Source organism: Callithrix jacchus, chromosome 1 (genome assembly GCF_049354715.1).
Source record: "Callithrix jacchus isolate 240 chromosome 1, calJac240_pri, whole genome shotgun sequence".
Lineage (NCBI taxonomy): Eukaryota > Metazoa > Chordata > Mammalia > Primates > Cebidae > Callithrix > Callithrix jacchus.
This window is the reverse complement of record NC_133502.1, coordinates 121,998,685-122,021,219: the sequence shown is the minus strand read 5'-3', so window position 1 is coordinate 122,021,219 and position 22,535 is coordinate 121,998,685. Positions and strand designations below refer to the sequence as shown.

At 39.7% G+C, this 22,535-nt stretch overlaps 1 protein-coding gene across 3 annotated transcripts in view; it reads right to left on the bottom strand.

Annotated features, from left to right (window-relative positions):
* Positions 1-22,535, bottom strand: part of SNAPC3 (small nuclear RNA activating complex polypeptide 3) — a 55,163-nt gene that overhangs the window by 13,628 nt on the left and 19,000 nt on the right. For 2 of the 3 annotated variants that reach the window (XM_078369553.1, XM_054256312.2), the window contains exons 4-7: positions 9,907-10,011; positions 7,334-7,483; positions 4,828-4,910; positions 2,973-3,137 (exon numbers count right to left, since the gene is read on the bottom strand). In XM_078369553.1, the coding sequence (XP_078225679.1) occupies positions 2,973-3,137; positions 4,828-4,910; positions 7,334-7,483; positions 9,907-10,011 (503 nt within the window). The remainder of the gene's footprint in view (positions 1-2,972; positions 3,138-4,827; positions 4,911-7,333; positions 7,484-9,906; positions 10,012-22,535) is intronic. The other variant, XM_078369557.1, reaches the window with a different exon arrangement.

Here is a 22,535-nt window from a genome sequence, read left to right as displayed (position 1 = left end):
CCCAGAACTTTGGGAGGCCAAGGCAAAAGGATCGCTTGAGCTCAGGAGTTCAAGACCAGCCTGGGAAATAAAGTGAGACCCTGACTCTACCAAAAAAAAAAAATTGGACAGGCATGGTGACATATGCCTATGATTTCAGCTATGGGGCTGAGGCAAGAGGATTGCTTGAGCCCAGGAGGTCAAGGCTCCACTGAGCCATGATTGTACCACTGCACTCAAGCCTGAGCGACAGTGATACCCTCTCTCAAGAAAAAAAATGTGTAAAGGGCCTTTTCTTTGACATTCAAACAGATCATGTTTGTTTTGTTGATCACTATGTTAAGAAGTTACTGTGAGTTTAAGGGTCATGTTTTTATACTTCAGTCTTGGAATCACGTTGTTTATAGAGCTATGCCTACACTGTAAGAAATGTATGGAAAAGGCTGGGCACAGTGGCTCACGCCTGTAATCCCAGCACCTTGGGAGGCTGAGGCGGGCAGATCACCTAAGGTCAGGAGTTCAAGAATGGTGAAACCCCGTCTCTACTAAAAATATAAAAATTAGCTGGACACGGTGGTACATGCCTGTAATCCCAGTTACTTGGGAGGCCAAGGGACGAGAATTGCTTGAACCCGGGAGGCAGAAGTGGCAGTGAGCCAAGAGTGCGCCACTGTACTCCAGCCTGGGCAACAGAGCAAAACTGTCTCAGAAAAAAAAAATGTTTGGAAAATAAGACCATCAGAGAGAATAGGGATTGCCTTCCATCTTATGTTTATTACAAGGCTGGCACATTTTCCCACATTTGAATGGAAGAGCAGGCAGAACAGCGTATGTAATTTTTTTTTCTTTTTTTTTTTGAGACAGAGTCTTGCTCTGTCGCCAGGAGCCAGGCTGGAGTGCAGTGGCACGATCTCGGCTCACTGCAACCTCCACCTCCCGGGTTCAAGCAATTCTCCTGCCTCAGCTTCCCGAGTAGCTGGGACTACAGCTGTGCAGCACCATGCCCAGCTATTTTTGTATTTTTTTAGCAAGAGACGGGGTTTCACCATGTTGGCCAGAATGGTCTTGATCTCTTGACCTCATGATCCGCCTGCCTTGGCCTCCCAAGGTGCTGGGATTACAGGCATGAGCCACTGCGCCCGGCCAAATTTTTTTTTTTTTTTTTTTTTGAGACAGAGGCTCACTCTGTTGCCCAGGCTGAAATGCAGTGGCACAATCTAGGCTCACTGCAACTTCTGCTTCCCGGGTTCAAGTGATTATCGTGCCTCACTCTCCCGAGTAGCTGGGACTATAGGCACCTGCCACCACACTCAGCTAATTTTTGTATTTTTAGTAGAGACAGGGTTTCACTATGTTGGCCAGGCTGGTCTTGAACTCCTGACCTCAAGTAATATGCCTGCCTTGGCCTCCCAAAGTGCTGGGATTATAGGCATGACCCACTATGCCAGGCTGCTTATATAAAATTTTAATAACATCAGAGACATAAATGTACTGTCTATAATTTTAAAGTCATATAAATCCAAGGTTTATATACTCTTCTCTTGCCTCCCCATTCTTCTTCCCTAGGGGCAACTGTTTTCCATTCTTAATTGTTTCTTTAGAATTTAGTTCCTCAACTTCTCCCCATAGAACTACTATAATTTTGGTTAAACAGATATTTATGACGAACTAGTGCTACTTCTACCTAAGCCACACAGTTGACTTTTATTGGACAAGATTTTGTTTTCTAGCTATTAATTCTCTCCTGTTTACATTTTTAATGCATCTGTCACGAATTCTCTTCCCTATTTTCTGACAGAACGGTGAACAACCAGGCGCCTACCAGTTCTATTTTCTTCCCAGACATCCTTCCTGAGTTCTATATGCTTTTGGTTCCAGACACCGGATCTTTCTCCCTCCCTCCCTCCTTTCCTCCCGCCCCCCTCTCCCTTCCTTCTTCCCCACCCCCTTTTTTTTGAGAGAAGGTCTCACTCTGTCACCCAGGCTGGAACACAATGGCACGATCACAGCTCACTGCAGCCTTGACCTCCCGGTCTCAAGCAATCCTCATATTTTAGCCTCAGTAGCTGGGATTACAGGCACCACACCACCATGCCCAACTAATTTTTGGTAGAAACAGAGTTTCACAATGTCTTCCAGGCTTGTCTATAACTCCTGGGCTCAAGCAATGTGCCCACCTTAGTCTCCCAAAGTGTTGGGATTAAACGCGTGAGCCACTGTGCCCGGCAGGCATCAGTTTCTATTATTGGTATAATAAACTACTAATTAATACCAGTAATTACTGGTTTCTAATTACTGGTCAAACATGGGTATGTTGGGTATGTTACTGTTTCCACAAAAAACTTTAAATGGTCTCATAAGGAATCAAACCAGCAATGGAGCAGGGTTTATTCATATATAGCATTCCTTCTTAAACTGAGATTTCCTAAATAAAGAGGAAATGAATCACCTTATTCATGCAATAGAGCTATTAACTGTCCAAAATTTACAATTCATCCCCAAATCTCATTTTAGACTATTTCCTTCCCAATTTAAACTCTGTTGCCCAGGCTTTATAAAAAGATTAAGACTTCACATTTGTCAAATATTAGAATTAGTCTTCTTTTCCTCCAATTCCCTTTTATCTCCTTCAAATTTTGGCAAAAAGACAAACCTAAAAATAAAGTTGCAATGTTATATACAAATAGGTAACAACTACCTGAATAATGGCTGTTTAATACAAAATGGAGATGCTTTTTAAAGTATTAACACAATTTTTAACCATCTAATAGTAAAGTATTTCTTCTAGATTTTCCAAAAAAAATGAACAATAGAGGATGCAAATGGATGGAAAGAGTTGGTTACTGCATGGAAAGAAAACGTTATTTTTGCTGCTCCCAGGCCAAGCTGCAATGATTATTACTTTTACACTTCTTATTTTTTTAAAAAGTATCTGTGCTTTTGTAAAAGAAAAATATAAAAAGTAGCAAAATGTCCTAAGTGCTGCCACCTACCTTATGTCAGTAATGACAATGACATGTTCACAGTCTCCCTGATGACAGTATAAGTAAGGAAAACCCAGCTTAATACTTAAGTCATTGAAGGTAAAATCTTCCATTCTGGCAGTCTGAAACTTTCCATAGCCTCTATCATGGGACTCTGACCACTCAATGATAGTTCTGAGGGGAGAAACGGCAAATATACATCATTTTTCAACAATAACTTAAGAATTACAGAAAGCAGTTTGCGATTGCAGTAATTCACATTAACCTAGCTCACCCAACTAACTAGACAGTTGCCATCTTGAGCTGAAGACCAAAATGCCTGACACATGTTGGGATTAGGGATGCTGAAGTTTTCTTAGACTATTAGAGCAGCAGTTCTCAAAGTATGGTCCTTGAGGTCAAAATTATCTTCACAATACTACTAAGATGTTATCTGCCCTTTCAACTCTTATCCTTTCATAATGGACCAGTTTTCTGCAGGCTACATGATGTGTATCACTTTAGCTTAAATGCAAAATGTATAATACATTTCATTTCAGCAAAATGTATAACCAATGCATTTTCAAAACACAATTCATCGTTATGTTTTGAAAAATTTTTCACAAAATGTTAGCATGTAATGAGATTATTTAATATTTCAAATTTCTTAGTTTAAATCTTTAATATTATAAACATTGATAGTTATAACCCACATAAGCAGTAGCTTATTGGGGCCCTCAGTTATATACAGTATAAAGAAATGCAAGGCCAGGCGAGGTGGCTCATGCCTGTAAACCCAGCACTGTGGGAGGCCGAGAGTTCAAGATTAGCCTGACCAACCTGGAGAAACCCTGTGTCTACTAAAATACAAAATTAGCCAGGTGTGGTGGCACATGTCTATAATCCTAGCTACTCGGGAGGCTGAGGCAGGAGAATCTCTTAAACCGGGGAGGCAGAGGTTGCGGTGAGCTGAGATCATGACATTGCATTCCAGTTTATGCAATGAGCGAAAAACTCTGTCTCAAAAAAAAAAATAAAAGAAAGAAAATAAATGCTGAAACCAACAGGTTTGAACTGTTAGGTTAGAATATAGATTAAAAATGACTACAATAGGCTGGGTGTGGTGACTCATGCCTGTAATCTTAGCACTTTGGAAGGCCAGTGCAGGCTGCTCACTTGAGGCCAGGAGTTCAAGACCAGCCTGGCCAACATGTCAAAATCCCCATCTCTACTAAAAACACAAAAATTAGCCGGGCATGGTGGCACACACTGTAATCTCAGCTACTTGGGAGGCTAAGGCATGAGAATGGCTTGACCTGGGAGGTGGAAGTTGCAGTGAGCCAAGTACAGTCATGCCCCTGTACTCCAGCCTGATAATGAAAGTATGGTCTCATTAAAATAAGCTTAGATATAGATTTTTCCTATGTATGTACTTAAGCAACATATATATCATCATCACCTAGGGCAAACAATAGTAAATACTGGATAAGCAGAAAAAATAGTGAAAGGTTAATTTACCACTATTACCTGTATATAAAGGCCAGAGATTAATAAGGCATGTTAATGGGATTTAATTTTTTTCTTTAAGAGACAGAGTCTTGCTATATTATGCAGGCTGGAGTGTAGTGAGTATTCACAGGCAAGATTATAGCATGCTATATAGCCTTGAACTCTTGGCCTTAAAAGAGTCTCCAGCCTCAGCCTCCTGAGTGGCTGAGGCTACTATGCCTAATTTTTTTTGCATGTATGTAATGCTCAAGACAAGATTTATCAGTAACTCCTCAGCAAAGATCCTTAATAGCCCAATAATAGGATTTGTGGAGATAATTGCTACTTTGATAACTAGTAATAAGAAAGATTTTGAGAAGATTTTTGGAAACTATACCTGCTCAAATCTCTGCATTCTGGGTATCTTTTATCATTATAAAATGTTCCTTCAAAATAAAAAAAGGCTGATTTGTATAGGTCCTATAAGAAAACAGATGGTATTGAGAGAAAGTCAACTATTAGCAATTATGACACTGCTGTAAGTATTAATTTAAAATTTATATATCATAAAATCACACTAATATGTGTTATAAAAACTGCTGCTACTTTCAATTTTACCCTATTGCTGTTTTAATCACTACGTTTGATTTACCTGAGCTTCATGAAAGGAAGCCAATTAGATATCAAATAAACATTATTTTATTGTAACATACACAGCAGTAAGTTGTGTTGGATACTAGAACGAAAAACTAAACAAAGCCCTATTTTTAATGTTTCCCCAGTGATAACAATGATCATCATGTTTTTCTAGCATTTTTCGTATTTCTTTCTTTATATTTTCAATAACCCTTAGGCAGACAGAATCTGAATTTCTATTTTTACTCAAGCAATCTTGCCCCAGTTACCATAGCTGTAGCACAACTGGTCTGAACCTTCAAAGTTTCTTAACTCATTTTACCAGAATTTCTATCAAAGGAGTGGTTCTCAATCCTGACTGCAAAATCAAATTACAAAAACACCAAACACCAAGTGTCAACTCAGATTCATTAGTTAAGAATCTTTGGGGATCGTATTTTTCCAAAGCTCTCTGGAAAAAAACATGCAACCAGAATTGAGAAGCACTGTTAAACTCACCATATATTTAGAAACAGACCCCTGGATGAGGGTCAAAAGACCTGAGTTCTTTTCCTTAACCTACCACTTCCTAGCTTTGTGATTCTGGTATGTAGCAATCACTTCTGAGACCTGTTGGCTCATCTGTAAAATGAGAATAATAGTATCTGCCACAATGTCTTACAGGATTGTGGTGAGGATAAAAAGCAATTTATGTATAGGAGATATACATTTTAGGTACTACAATAATTTTGCCCTAATATTTTAAGTTTTCACCTACTTTTTTGAAGCTTCTATTTTTCTTTTTTTGTCTTCAATACCCCACTTACAGATCATCTTGTGTTCGCATCAGGCACTCTTGCAAGATTGGCTATGTTGTTTCTTCTTGGACCAGTCACTAAATGTCACTGACCCTCCGTTTTCTCACGTAAAATGTGAGTAAAGCCCTTACCTTCCTCACAGGTTATGGAAAGTAAAATGTACAATGTACTTCATGTCATATGCCTAGCTGCTACAATACAAAATCTGCCACTAATGTACTCTTCATCCTCAAAAAGGTAAGTAAGCAGGGTCCAAAATAAAGGTTCTAAAAAAGTAACTATTAGCCAGGTGCGGTGGCTCACGCCTGTAATCCCAGCACTTTGGGAGGCTGAGGAGGGTGGATCACCAGGTCAGGAGTTCAAGACTAGCTGGGCCAATATGGTAAAACCCTGTCTCTGCTAAAAATACAAAAATTAGCCGGACACGGTGGCAGGCACCTGTAATCCCAGCTACTTTGGAGGCTGAGGCAGAAGAATTGCTTGAATCCATGAGGTAAAGGTTGCAGTGAGCCAAGGTAGACTCACTGCACTCCAGCCTGGGCGACAGAGTGAGACCCCACATCAAAAAAAAAAAAAGTAACGATTGACTTATTTTGGAAACAAAACAAACTTTAATGTATATATAATTGTATTTTTATAAAACACTTCCACTGAACTTCATCTTAGGTGATTTAAGCAACTTAAGATCTTTTGGCATAATTATTAATTACAAGGTGAACTCTAAAAGAACAAAAATGTTTTCTGTTTAAATCATAAGTCATCCTCTGATAAACTTTCCTGGCCGGCACGGTGGCTCTCACCCATAATCCCAGCACTTTGGGAGGCTGGGGCAGGCGGACTGCTTGTGGCCAGAAGTTTGAGACCAGCCTGGCCAACATGGCAAAACCTTGTCTCTACTAAAAACACAAAAATTAACCAGGCCATGGTGGCACACACCTGTAATCTCAGCTACTTGGGAGGCTGAGGCACAAGAATGGCTTGAATCCAGGAGGCAAAGGTCGCAGTGAGCTATAAAGTGCACCACTGCACTCCAGCCTGGGCAACAGAGTGAGATTCTGTCTCAAAACAAACAAACAAACAAACAAACTTTCCTTATCTCAGCATATAAATGGAATAACTTGTATAAGAAATTACTTGTTATTAATAGAATATAATCTAAGAGTCTACTATTACCAAAGTAACTACTGATAGCTAGTATGTTCCTTTGAAGAAAGTCATTATCTACAGTTTTAGGCAAGTATATTAGTTGTTTATTGTCTTGCAAACTTGAGGAACACTCTTGGGATCTGCTGTGAGGGAAACAGTACTGACAGTTCCTGTGATAAAGGGAAGGAATGAGATAGTATAATAGCTTAATGAAATCCCACAGGAAAAGAAAGGATTTACTAGGACATGTATGAATCTGCTAGAGTAGTCGCTGTTTTCTTAGCTTGTTATATCCTTTTGTTTTATGGGAGGAAATCACCTTACTTTGCTGATGTGCTCAGGGGCTTGGTCAGGAGTGTTGCTGAATTCACCACCAATCTGGAGGTCACTGACACAGCAAATTGAATCCCTCAGTTCTGTGAGCTTTTGACTGCCCAATACCAGCATTGTTTGGTATGGTTTGTGTTCTTTGTGCTGAAAGTCAAAGAGTAAATAAGTGTTCACTTAGAGACAAAGCAATGAAACTACAAATCCTGTCGTAACTAGATCAAAATTAAATTGCTGGTTTTCTAAAGTTTAAATTGTCCCTATAACTTGGTGTTCTGTATTTTCACATCCAATAATTACAGGGCTAAACTAATAGTCAACATTGTTTACATCTCCCCTGTGATCCGGAGCCACTCCTTTATCTAACCCTCACACACCAAGCTACTATTTCCCCTGGTATTCCACCAACCTCAATCCACCCAGGGCCAAGCATCAGGCTACAACAGACAGTCCCTCTGCCCCCAAACCTACTGGAATTATTCCAACTAGCCAATCCTCAGCTGTTTACTCTTCCCTATCTTGAAGACAAGACAGGGAAAGACCCACAGAAACCCCCCAAAAAACTGTCATGTATGCCTTCCTCTCTCCCCTTTCCACCTCCTGACTGAGAATAGTGCTGCTTCCTGTGGCCCTACATGGTATGCCCCTTCCTTCCTCTAAGGAAATGTAATGAAAATCTTCTTTCAATGGCATCATAGCCTCTCCACATCATCACTCTGTCACCTCCATAAAATAGAATTCCGTGGAATGGCCAAGCACAGCAGCTCACACCTGTAATCCCAGCACTTTGGGAGGCTGAGGCAGAAGGATTGCTTGAGCCTAAAAGTTTGAGATCAACCTGGGCAACAAAGCAAAACCCCATCTCTACAAAAAATTTAAAAGTTAGCTGGTCACTGTGATACATGCTTGTAGTCCTAGCTACTTGGGCGGCTGAGGTGGGAGGATTACTTGAGCGAAGCTGCAGTGAGCCGAGACTGTACTGCTGCACTCTGGCCTGGGCAACGGAGCAAGGCCCTGTCTCCAAAAATAAACAAACAAGAAAATCCCATGGGTGTAACTGACATACTTAGCCATGGAAATTTTAAGCTAATCAAGATGACACTAAACTGATACCAAACTTATAATCAAGATGATACCAAACTGACACGAGCATTAGGAGCCACTGGAATATTAACTTCATCTAGCAAGACAGTCTTAAAATTTCCTAAGAGTTACTTCATTGAAGTTAGGCGATCTACACTATAACCTAAGGTTATAAACCCAAAGATTAATTACTTTGGTTTCGTTTGATTTTATGATTGGTCATTTGGGAGCTTTCTTTTTGGGAGTAGGTTGGCAGTGGGGGACAGAGTCTCATTTTGCCACCTAGGCTGGAATGCCATTAATAATCTTGGTTCACTGCAGCCTTGACCTCCCAGCTCAAGGAATCCTCCCTAGTAGCTGGGACTACAGGCACACACCACCATGCCTAGCTAATTTTTGTATTTTTTTAGAGATGAGGTTTTCCCATGTTGCTCAGGTTGGTCTTGAACTCCTGAGCTCAAGTGATCAGCCCACCTCAGCCTTCTGAGGGTGCTGAGACTATAGGTATGAGCCATTGCACTTGGCCAGTAATTTGAGATCTTAATCAAACAAGGTCATTAGTACTAACTACATCCCAGATGCTTTGTATAAGCCTAATTATTCTTAAGTGTAATTTATATATATTAGTATTTCAGTTACAACTTAGTTTATGACACATCTATTTAGGGAATTAAGAATATACACACTCTGGGCTAGGAAAGAGTTCTTTCTCCTAAGAGATTCATGGATACCCTTTACTTATTAACTTTCTGTATTTTCATCAAAGAAGAGCTGTCCCTGGTTAGTTCAATAACTTCCCAAGTATTCTAAATTAGTGAACATAAGTCACTCCACTCCTCCATTAGTCACCTATTCTGCAAAATAAATCCCTCAAGAATTTGTAGAACTAGAATCATTATGGATTTACATATACCTTCAGTTGCTTGTAGTGCAGAAATCAAGCATATATATTAATACTATACCTGTAATCCTACTGGATCGAGACATCATTTGAAATTTGACCTTATTTCCAATATTACTTATTAGAAGAGATGACACAAAATTATAGATTGCCAACTCTAAAAATAAGATGTCAGATAGGCAGCATATGTTTACATTTATTAGATAGGGTCTCACTCTGCCTTCTAGGCTGGAGTTCAGTGGTGCAATCACAGCTCGCTTGCAACCTTGAATTCCTAGGCTCAAGTGATCCTCCCGTGTCAGCCTCCCAAGTACTTGGGAGTAAAGGTGTGCACCCCCATGCCTAGCTAATGTTTTTGATTTTTAGTAGAGACAAGGTCTCACTATGTTACCCAGGTTGGTCTGAAACTCCTGACCTCAAATGATCTGCCCACCTTGGCCTCCCAAAGTGCTGGGATTATAGGCATGAGCCACCATGCCCAAAACATTTACTTTTAATGTAAGCACAGGAATATGACACTTCAAATAATTACACACTTTCACAAAAGTTACTATTACCCACAAATGCAAAAGGTTTTACTACTTACCTTATGAAATATAACAGGGTACAAGATATTCACAGATAGGATAAGCTCCCCTTTTTCTATCATGTCTGCTAGATTTTCAGGCTTTTTTCCTATGGCATGTGACTCCTGGAAAAAGAAAAAGACTCTGAAATCAGACAGTATAACTCATCTGATTGTGTTACAGCAAGTAACACATCACACTCAGCAAGTCCTGGGTGTGATGCCTAATTATACTTCAGGAAAATTGTTAAAACATCTATAAGCTTTAGTTTCATCTTCTTTAAATAAACAAGCAAATCCAGAAAATACTTAACTTTACAAAACTATTGCTGGGAATGTGTACATAATGCATCTAATAAGATGTGTGGTACTAAGTACTTAGCATTGATGATCAAACAGGAATATCAACTAATGTTGGTATAACACTGTCATTTCCAGTTACATTTTCATATTCCTTATCAAATACTCTTATAAAAGCTATTTTACAGATAAAGCTCAGAGGTTCAGTGATTTATTCAAGGTCATACCAAAGAGTTAGGGTGCAAATACAGATTTGTTAGGCTCTAAATCCCATGCTTTTTATAATAACATCACATCTTGAATATATTACAAATCTTTTATATGTGCTGAATTAATATAAAATAGGGGCCAGGGTGGACTGGTTTAGATGCATGATGTTTTAAAAGTAAGTGGGAATGATGTCACAAAAGAGAGTGAGCAGCTCCAGGGCTCAGTCCCTCTAACAGAGAAGCAACAGAAAGCTGGAATGAGAGACTAGAATAAACTATTTTGGAACTCTGAAACCTGATAAGACACTTAGAACAATCAGGGGAGTGTTTGATGAAGGGAGAATTTGCTGCTTTTTGTTAAGTAAGCAATCTGTGCAAATCAACTACCACCCCAACTCCTTTATCCCTCTGCAGATGAGACAGCAGCCCAAATTCCTGGAGAAGGAGGCTGGTATCAGGGCAGGCAGTGGGGACCTGTTCTCTAAGAAGTGGTAACTGTATGTTTTGGCTGGTCTGGCGATGCTGAGTGCCTGGCCTAGATATGGGTGTTGGTTTTAACTTTGTTGATAGCAGCAGCCTCCCCTAGCAGCATCTGTATTGGAAGACTTACAGACAAGATGCTTTTTTTCTTTTTGGAGCCAGATATTTAAGGAAATTCTTGTCAGACTGCTGATTGACCACAGAGATAATGAAACAGAAACATTGGTGACTACATCCAACAAGTAATACAAATGCTGCAATAGTATTGTTTGGAAAAGTCACAGGCAGATGCAGCCATGCACAAGAAATAATATACCCAGAATGTCTACTTCTCAACAAAAATATATAAAACACAAAAAAGTATGGCCAATTCACAGGAAAATAAGAATTTAACAAAACCAACCCTGAGGAAGCCCAGACATTGGAATTACTAGTCAAAGATGTCAATTAATTATTATTACAGGCAATAGCTACATTCACATATAAATAAAAGTCCACTCAACAAAGATGTTAAATCAACTGACTTAAATGTGCTCAATGAGTACCTCAAAAATTTGTAGTCATTATGTATCAACTTTAAAAATATGTTTAATCAGCTAAACAAAACCACAAACACCTAAAGAAAATCAGATTTCTCAATAAGATTAATAGCAGTTTTCTCATCAGAAAACATGGAGGTAAAAAACCAAAGAATGGGCAGATGGACACTGACTGATTGCTTTTAATCAATCAATCTATCTATCTATCGATCAATCGATTGGCAAGGTCTCCCTATATAGCCTCAGTTGGCTTCAAACTCTTGGGCTCAAGTGCTCCTTCTGTCCAGCCTTCTGAGTAACTGAGACTATGGAAACCTACCACTGTGTTCAGCTTTTAAATTTTTTTACTTTTGTTTTTCCTTTCTGGATGACATATTTAAACCCATGAAAGAAAAAAAAACTGTCAACCAAGAATTCCGTATTTGGCAAAACTATCCTTCAGGAATGAAGGAGAAATTAAGATATTTTCAGATAAACAAAAGCTAGGGGAATTCATTACTACCAGTAGACCTGATCTGTAAGAAATGCTAAAGAGGATTTTTCAGGCTGAAAGGAAAAGACACTAGACAGTAATTTGAGCCATAAGAAGTAAGCAATACTGCTAAAGAGAACTACATAGGTAAATATAGAAGCCAGTATTATTGTACTTTTCTTTTGTAACTCACTCCTCTATGATTTTTCTGTTTTTCCTATATGATTGCAAACTAAATAAACAATACTTATAAACATAACTTTAAAGTTATGTTAACGGAAACACAATATATAAAGCCATAATCTGTGACAACCCAAAGAGGGACACACAAAGATGTGGAAGCAGAGTGTCTGAATACTATAGAAACAAAACTGACATAAATGCTCAATAATGATGGGACTATGCCTCAATAAACCCCATAAATTAATAATATCACAAGTGGAAAATGCATTTAAGACACCAATAAACCCATCATAAAGTCAAAACATCCTAAGTCAAACCACAGTAGATTGAGGACTGTCTGTATATTTATTTTATTTTATTTTTAAATTTTTATTTATTTATTTGGGAAGGGAAGAAAGCAGGAAGGGAGGAAAGGAGGAAGGGAGGGAGGAAGGAAGGGAGGGAGGGAAGGGAAGGAAGGAAATCAAGCAAAGAGAGAGACATTGCCGACCTGGATCTAGAGGTCTACAAGTTGATTTCTTTTTTTTCTTTTTTTGAGAAGGAAAAAAAAAAAAAAGGAGTAAAAGAGAGGAAGAAAGAGGAAGAAAAAGAGGGAGAGAGAATGGAAATGTTGCTTTATTCTAAAAAAAATGGGTATTAATAATGGCCAATCAATGTTTCATTTAAACCTATGAGTAGGTGTGATGTGGTATTGACAAGAATGTATATTTTGTGTATTTAAAGTGGAGAGCTCTATAAATATTTATTAAGTTTACTTGCTCCGGATCTGAGTTCGAGTCCTTGATATCCTTATTAATTTTCTGTCTCATTGAGTCTAAGTCTCTATGTATCTGGGTGTTAGGATCGTTAGCTCTTGTTGTTGCATTGATCCTTTTACCACTATATCTTTGTTGATTTAAAATCTATTTTATCAGATATGAGAATTGCAACTCCTGCTTTTTATTTATTTGTTTATTTTTGCTCTCCATTTGGTTGGTAAATCTTTCTCCATCTGTTTGTTTTGAGTCTTTGTGTATCCTTGCATGTCAAGTGGGTCTGCATGTAGCATACCGTTGGGTTTTGGCTGTATCTTTTGATTGGGGAATTTAGTCGATTTAAATTTAGGATTACTGCCATTTGATGTTAACTGGCTGTTTTATCCATTCGTTGATGTAAGTTCTTCTTTATGTTGATGCTCTTTACTTTTTGGTGTATTTTAGGAAGGCTAATACTGGTTGTTTCTTTCTATGTGTAATGCTTCTTTCAGAAGCTCTTGTAAAGCAGGCCTGGTGGTAATACAATCTCTGAGTACTTGTTTGTTCATAAAAGATTTGATTTCTCCTTCAGTTGTGAAGCTTAGTTTGGCTGGATATGAAATTCTGGGCTGAAAGTTCTGTTCTTTAAGGATGTTGAATATTGGCCCCCACTCTCTTCTGGCTTGTAGAGTTTCTGCTGAGAGATCTGCTGTAAGTCTGACAGGCTTCCCTTTGTGGGTAACCTGACCTTTCTCTCTGGCTGCCCTTAGTATTTTCTCCTTCTCCTTCGTTTCAACCCTAGTGAATCTAACGATTATGTGCCTTGGGGTTGCTCTTCTTGAGGAATATGTTTGTGGTGTTGTTCTCTGTATTACCTGGGGTTGAATATTGTCCTGCTTTGCTAGCTTAGGAATATTTTCCAGCTTGTATTCATTCTCTCCGTTGCATTCAGGTACACCTATCAAACGTAAATTTGGTCTTTTCACATAGTCCCACATTTCTTGGAGACTTTGCTCATTCCTTTTTATCCTTTTTTCTCTAATCTTGTCTTCTCATTTTATTTCATTAAGTTGGACTTTGACCTCTGATATCCTTTCTTCTGCTTGAACAATTCGAGTGTTTAAACCTGTGCATAATTCTTGGAGTTCCTGCATTGTATTCTTCAGTTCCATTAATTCACTAATATTCCTCTCTAAGTTGTCTATTCTCATTAGGATTTCGTCAAACCTTTTTTCAAAGTTCTTAGTTTCTTTACATTGTGCTACAACATGTTCTTTTAACTCAAAGAAGTTTCATATTATCCATCTTCTGAAGCCTGATTCTGTTAATGGGATGCGCTCGTTCTCCATCAAGCCTCGTTCCCTTGTTAATGAGGAACTGTGATCCTCTTTAGAGGGAGAGGCATTCTGATTTTGAGTATTCTCAGCCTTTTTACGTTGGTTTCTTCCCATCATTGTAAATTTATCCACCTGTCGTCTTTGTAATTACCAACTTTCAAATTAGGTCTCTGAGTGGACGTCCAAGTTGTCAATTCCTAGGGCCAAAATATGAGCAACCCACTGCGCCGGCCAAAACAGCAGCGTTAAGACGGATGGTGCTTTTTTGCCCAGGAATCTCCAGTCTGGCTTCCTTCTTGAGTCTGTAATAGGTGCCTCTGCCTTCCCGGAGCTCCAAACCTCGGTCAGAAGGGGAACCAGTCCCGTTTACTCTTCACCAAGAGCTGCCGCGCCGAGGTGCCAACACAACTGCTGCGCTGGCCACAAGAGTCGCACTGGCGACCTGTGTGGCTCCTCCAAACCTCGGTCAGAAGGGGAACCAGTCCCGTTTACTCCGCACCGAGAGCTGCCGTGCCGAGGTGCCGGCAAAACCACCGCGCCGGCCACAAGAGTCGTGCTGGCGACCAGTGGAGCTCCTCCACTGGGAATCTTCTGCTCCGTGAGCGACCAAAATTTGTCTGAAAGTGTGGCATCCTCTCGTTCTCTGAGCTTTCACTTGGAGCTGCAATCCCGAGATGTTAGCGATCAGCCATCTTGGATCATTCCTGTCTGTATATTTAAAAGTAAGTTGTTGCCAGGCATGGTGGCTCACGCCTATAATCCCAGCACTTTGGGAGTCTAAGGCAGGTGGATCACAAGGTCAGGAGTTTGAGAGCAGCCTGGCCAATATGGTGAAACCCTGTCTCTACTAAACTTACAAAAATTAGCTAGGCATGCTGGCGGGCACCTGTAGTCTCAGCTACTCGGGAGGCTGAGGCAGGAGAATCCCTTAAACCCAAGAGGTAAAGGCTGTAGTGAGCCGAGATCATGCCACTGCATTCCTGCCTGGGCAACAAAGGGAGACCGCAACCAAAAAAAAAAGGTAAGTTGTTTTAATTTTAAGATTTAATTGTAATCCTGGCTGAGCGCAGTGGCTCACATCTGTAATCCCAGTATTTTGAGAGACCAAGGCAGGTTATCACTTGAGGTTAAGAGTTCCAGACAAGCCTGGCCAACATGGTGAAACCCTGCCTCTACAAAAATACAAAAATCAGCTGGGTGTGGTGGTGGGCACCTGTAGTCCCAGCTACTTGGGAGGCTGAGGCACAAAATCACTTGAACCTGGAAGGCAGAGGGTACAGTGAGTTGTTGTCAGGCCACTGCACTCAAACCTTGGCAACAGAGTGAGACTCTGTCTCAAAGAAAAAAAATTGTAATCCTTAAGTTACAGAAAAACAAGATGTTCTGGCATGTGTTTGTAGTCCCAGCTATCAGAAAGCTGATGGAGGATCACTTGAGCCTAAGAGTTTGAGGCCAGCCTGGGGAACATAGCAAGACCCCATCTCTAAAAAAAAAATCTTTTAAGGTTTTAATAGACAAAGGAGGACATTATATACTGGCAAAAGATGCCACCCAGCAAGAAGATATATACAATTATAAACTTATATACAGCCAACAGAACTCTAAAATCTAAGAAGCACAAGAGACCAAGGTGGGCCTATCTCTTGAGTCCAAGAGTTCCAGACCAGCCTGGGCAACATGGCAAAACCCCATCTCTACAAAAAATTAGCTCAGCATGGTAGAGCACACTTATAGTACTATCTACTCAGGAGGCAGAGATAAGAGAATAACATGAGCCCAGGAGGTTAAGGCAGCAATGCGCAGTAATGGCGCCACTGCACTCCAGCCTGGGCCACAGAGCAAGACCCTGTTCTCAAAAAAAAATAAATAAAATAAATGAAGCAAAAGCCAACAAAATTGAAGAAATAGTTCTACGCTAATAGTTGGAGACTTTAATGCCCTGCTTTTCATAATGGGTAGAAAAACTAGACAGAAGATCAATAAAGAAATAGGAGGGTCGGACACGGTGGCTCACACCTGTAATCCCAGCACTTTGGGAGGCCGAGGTGGGCGGATCACCTGAGGTCGGGAGATCAAGACCATCCTGGCTAACACAATGAAATGCCATCTCTACTAAAAATACAAAAAATGAACCAGGCATGGTGGTATGCACCTATAGTCGCAGCTACTAGGGAGGCTGAGGCAGGAGAATTGCTTAAATCTGGGAGGCAGAGGTTGCAGTGAGCCGAGATTGCGCTACTGCACTCCAGCATGGGTGACAAAGCGAGACTCCATCTCAAAAAATAGACAGATAATTAGATAGACAGATAGATAGACAGACAGACAGACAGACAGATAGAAAAGAAACAGGAGGCTTGAACAACTATTCAATTAGAACATAACAGTTAGACATAACAATTAGACATAATACTTAGACCTAACAAAGAACTCTCTATCCAACAATGGCTGAATACAGGTTCTTCTCGAGTGTATATGAATCATTCTCCAGGATAAACCAACAAATCTAAAATTAAAGTAATGATGTTAGAAATCAATAACAGAAGGAAAATTTGAAAATTCACAAATATGTGGAAATTTAACACACACGCTTGACAAATCACAGCACATGAAACTTAGTAAGATGCAGTAAAAACAGTGATTTTAAAAAGTTATGGCTGTATAACTTTATATAAAAAGAACAATCTCAGTAACTACATAAGGAATTAAAAAAGAATTAACCCAAAGCTAGCAAAAAAATGGAAATTATAAAGATGAGTGGAGATATAAATGAAACAGAATAGAAATATAGAACAATCAATAAAAACAAAAGCTGGTTACTTGAAAACATCAACTTTGACAAACTTTTACGCACTGATTGAAAGAAAAGAAGACTCAAATTACTAAATTGAGAAATAAAAGTGAAGACATTATTACTGATTTTACAGGGAAAAAAAGTTTAGAAGAGAAAACTATGAACTGCTGTTGGCAAACAAATTGAATAACCTAGATGAAAAGGACAAGTTTCTGGAAACATACAAACTCAAAACTGATTCAAAAAGAAATAAAAATCTAAATAGACATATAACAAGGAAGGAGGTGGAATCAGCAATGAAAAATCTTCCAACAAAGAAAAGCCCAGAAGATGACTTCACTGGCAAATTCTACCAAACATTAAAAGAATAATTAATACCAGAGTTTCTCAAACTCTTTCAGAAAATCTGAAAAGGAGTAAACACTTCCTAACTCATTCTATAAAACCAGCATTATCTTGACACCACAGTGAGACAAAGACACTACAGGAAAACTACAGGCCAATATCCCTTTATAAATAGGTATGCAATAATCTCAACAAAATACTAGCAAAGTAAATTCGGCATTATATTAAAAGGATATTGTCAAATGTGTTGTTTTTGTGAATTTTCCTTCTGTTATTGATTTCTAATGTCCTTCAGTTATAAGAAAAGATACTTTTTATGATTACGATTTTTATTGAATCCCACATCCAAGTAGGATTTATTTATCCTCAAAAATGTCAGGGTAATCTAACATTAGCAGGTCAATCAATATAATACACTACACTAATGGAATGATGAGGGGAAAAAAAAACAGATCATCACCTCAGTCGACAAGGAAAAGCATTTGACAAAATCTAACACCCTTTCATGATAAAATAGGACCAGAAGGGAATTTCCTCAGCCTGATAAAAGCCATATAAGAAAAGGCCACAGCTGGCCAGGCGTGGTGGCTCTCGCCTGTCATCCCAGCAGTTTAAGAGGCTGAGCCAGGCGGATCACGATGTCAAGAGATCAAGACCATCCTGGCCAACAGGATGAAACCGCACCTCTACTAAAAATTAGTAGCCGGGTGCAGTGGCTCATGCCTGTAATCCTAGCACTTTGGGAGGCTGAGGCAGGTGGATCACAAGGTCAGGAGTTCGAGACCAGCCTGGCCAACATAGTGAAACCCCCTCTCTACTTAAAATACCAAAACTTAGCTGAACATGGGGGCAGGTGCCTGTAACAGCAGGAGGCTGAGGCAGGAGAATCATGCCATTTCACTCCAGTTGGGGTGACAGTAAGAGACTCTCTCTCAAAAAAAAAATAATAATAATTTAAAAAAATTAGCTGGGTGTGGTGGCACACACCTGTAGGCCTAGCTACTTGGGAGGCTGAGGCAGGAGAACTGCTTGAACCTGCAAGGCAGAGGTTGTGGTGAACCGAGATCACACCACTGCACTCTAGTCTAGCAACAGAGTTAGACTCAGTCTAAAAAAAAAGAAAAGAAAAAAAAAGCCCACAACTAATATCATACTCAATGGTGAAAGACTGAAAACTTTTCCCCTATCATCAGCAACAAGAAAGGGATGTGACTTTTGACACTCTTATACAACAAAGTACTAGAAGTTGTAGACAGAGAAGGAAGAAGGGAGGTAGGCCAAATTAGAAATGAAGAAATAAAGTTATCTCTACAGATTACATAATCGCAACATACACAAAATCCTAAAGAATCCATCCATATATGCCTTAAGTGCATGCAAAAGAAAAAGAAAAAAAATTAAAGAATCAATCCATATACATGCACAAAAAAGGAGCTAATTAACAAATTCAGCAAAGGTGCAGAATACAAAATCAATACACAAAAATGAATTGTGTTTCTATATACTAGTAATGAACAATTTGAAAAAAAAATTAAGAAAACAGCCGGGTACACTGGTTCACACCTGCAATCCCAGCACTCTGGGAGGCCAAGGCAGGTAGATCATGAGGTCAGGAGTTCAAGACCAGCCTGGCCAACATGGTGAAACTCCGTTTATACTAAAAATACAAAAATTAGCCAGGCACAGTGATGGACGCCTGAGATCCTAGCTACTCAGGAGGGCTAACGCACAAGAATCGCTTGAACCTGGAAGACGAAGGTTGGAGTGAGCTGAGATCACACCACTGCATTCCAGCCTGGGTGACAGAGCAAGACTATCTCAAAAAAAAAAAAAAAAAAAAAAAAGAAGAAATTAAGAAAACAGTTTCACTTACAATAGTATCAAAAGAATAAAATATTTAGGGATAAATTTAACCAAGGAAGTGAAAGGCTTGTATACATAAAAAGTATAAAACAGTGCTGAAAGAAATTAAAGATCTAAATAAATGTAAAGAAATCTCATCATGGATTGGAAGACTTAATATCACTAAGATATCAATACTCTCCAAAGTAATCTACAGGTTCAATGCAATCCCTAACAAAATTCCAATGGCATTTATTTCAAAAACAGAAACATCCACCTAAAATTCATATGGAATTTGAGGGGCCCCTGAATAGTCAAAACAATCTTGAAAAACAAAAACAAATTTGGAGGACTCATACTCCTTGATTTCAAAATTTACTACAAAGCCAAAGTAATCAAAACAGTGCAGTTCTAGGTTAGAATAGACATCTAGACCAACAGAAACTAACAATGGAACTTACATGGCCAACTGACTTTGGACAAAAGTGCCAAGATCATTCACTAGGGAAAGGACAGCCTGAAAAAAAATAGATATCTACATGCAAAAGAATGAAGTCAAACCCTTTCCTTACATCGTATATAAAAATCAACTTGGGCCAGGCACAGTGGCTCACACATGTAAGCCCAGCACTTTGGGAGGCCAAGGTGGGCGGATCATGAGGTCAGGACTTTGAGACCAGCCTGGCCAACACGGTGAAACCCTGCCTACTAAAAATAGAAAAATTAGCCAGGTATGGTGGCAGGTGCCTGTAATCCGAGGTACTCAGGAGGCTGAGGCAGGAGAACAGCTTGAATCTGGAAAGCAGAGGCTGCAGTGAGCTGAGATCATGCCACTGCACTCCAGCCTGGGTGACGAGAAAAACTCCATCTCAAAATAAATAAATAAATTCAAAATGGATCAAAGACCTGAACTTATGAGCTAAAGTTATAAAACTCCTAGAAGAAAACATATGGGAAAATCTTCACGATGCTGCATTTGGCAAAGTTTTAAGTATGACATCAAAAGCAAGGACAACCAAAGAAGAAAGGTAAACTGGGCTTCATCAAATTTAAAAATGCTTACATATCCAATGACACTATCAAGAAAGTAAAAGTCTGGGCGAGATGGCTCACAGTTGTATTCCCAGCACTTTGGGAGGCTGAGAAGGGCCTCCTTCTGGTCTCAAACTCCTCACCTGAGGTCAGGAGTTTGAGACCAGCCTGGCCAACATGGTGAACCCGTCTCTATTAAAAATACAAAAATTGGCCAGGCGCAATGGTTCAAGCCTGTTAATCCCAGCACTTTGGGAGGCTGAAGTGGGTGGATTACCTGAGGTCAGGCGTTGAAGACCGGCCTGACTATCATGGTGAAACCCCATTTGTACTTGAAATACAAAAATTACCTCGGCATATTGGCAGGTGCCTATAATCCCAGCTACTTGGAGCTGAGGCAGGAGAATCGCTTGAACCCGGGAGGCAGAGGTTGCAGGGAGCCGAGATCGTGCCACTGCACTCCAGCTTGGGCGACAGAGCGAGACCCCAGTTTCAAAAAAGAAAAAAACACAAACATTAGCTGGGCATGGCAGTGGATGCCTCTACTCCCAGCTACTTGGGAGGCAGAGGCAGGAGAATCAGTTGAACCTGGGAGGTGGAGGTTGTAGTGAGCTGAGATAACACCATTGCACTGCAGCTTGGGCAACAAGAGTGAAACTCCGTCTCAAAAAAACAAAAAACAACAACAAAATAAGTAAGTTAAAGGACAATACATAGAATGAGAGAAAATATTTTAAATTATATATACGGTAAGGGTCTAGTATCCAGAAATACAAAGAACACTTTTTTTTTTTTTAATTGCATTTTAGGTTTTGGGGTACATGTGCAGAACATGCAAGACATTTGCATAGGTACACACATGGCAGTGTGTTTTGCTGCCTTCCTCCCCTTCACCCACATTTGGCATTTCTCCCCAGGCTATGCCTCCCCAGCTCCCCCCACCCTACTGTCCCTCCCCTCTTCCCCCCAATAAACCCCAGTGTTTGGTACTCCCTTCCTTGTGTCCATGTGTTCTCATTTTTCATCACCCACCTATGAGTGAGAATATGCGGTATTTCATTTTCTGTTCTTGTGTCAGTTTGCTGAGAATGATGTTCTCCAGATTCATCCATGTCCCTACAAACGACACGAACTCATCATTTCTGATTGCTGCATAATATTCCATGGTGTATACGTGCCACATTTTCCCAGTCCAGTCTATCATCGATGGGCATTTGGGTTGGTTCCAGATCTTTGCTATTGTAAACAGTGCTGCAATGAACATTCGTGTGCACGTGTCCTTATAGTAGAACGATTTATAGTCCTTTGGATATATACCCAATAATGGGATTGCTGGGTCAATTGGAATTTGTATTTCTAAGGCCTTAAGGAATCGCCACACTGTCTTCCACAATGGTTGAACTAGTTTAACTCCCATCAACAGTGTAAAAGTGTTCCTATTTCTCCACATCCTCTCCAGCATCTGTTGTCTCCAGATTTTTTAATGATCACCATTCTAACTGGCGTGAGATGGTATCTCAATGTGGTTTTGATTTGCATCTCTCTAATGACCAGTGATGATGAGCATTTTTTCATTTTGTTGGCCTCTTGTATGTCTTCTTTAGAAAAGTGTCTGTTCATATCCTTTGCCCATTTTTGAATGAGCTTGTTTGTTTTTTTCCTGTAAATCTGTTTGAGTTCTTTTTAAATTCTGGATATCAGCCCTTTGTCAGATGGGTAGACTGCAAAAATTTTTTCCCATTCTGTTGGTTGCCGATTCACTCTAGTGACTGTTTCTTTTGCTGTGCAGAAGCTGTGGAGTTTGATTAGGTCCCATTTGTCTATTTTGGCTTTTGTTGCCAATGCTTTTGGTGTTTTGTTCATGAAGTCCTTGCCTACTCCTATGTCCTGAATGGTTTTGCCTAGATTTTCTTCTAGGGTTTTTATGGTGTTAGGTCTTATGTTTAAGTCTTTAATCCATCTGGAGTTAATTTTAGTGTAAGGTGTCAGGAAGGGGTCCAGTTTCTGCTTTCTGCACATGGCTAGCCAGTTTTCCCAACACCATTTATTAAACAGGGAATCCTTTCCCCATTGCTTGTTTTTGTCAGGTTTATCAAAGATTGTATGGTTGTAGATATGTTGTGCTGCCTCTGATGCCTCTGTTCTGTTCCATTGGTCTATATCTCTGTTTTGGTACCAGTACCATGCTGTTTTGATTACTGTAGCCTTGTAGTATAGTTTGAAATCCGGTAGTGTGATACCCCCCGCTGTGTTCTTTTTGCTTAGAATTGATTTGGCTATGCGGGCTCTCTTTTGGTTCAATATGAAGTTCATGGTGGTTTTTTCCAGTTCTGTGGAGAAAGTCAATGGTAGCTTGATGGGGATAGCGTTGATTCTGTAAATTACT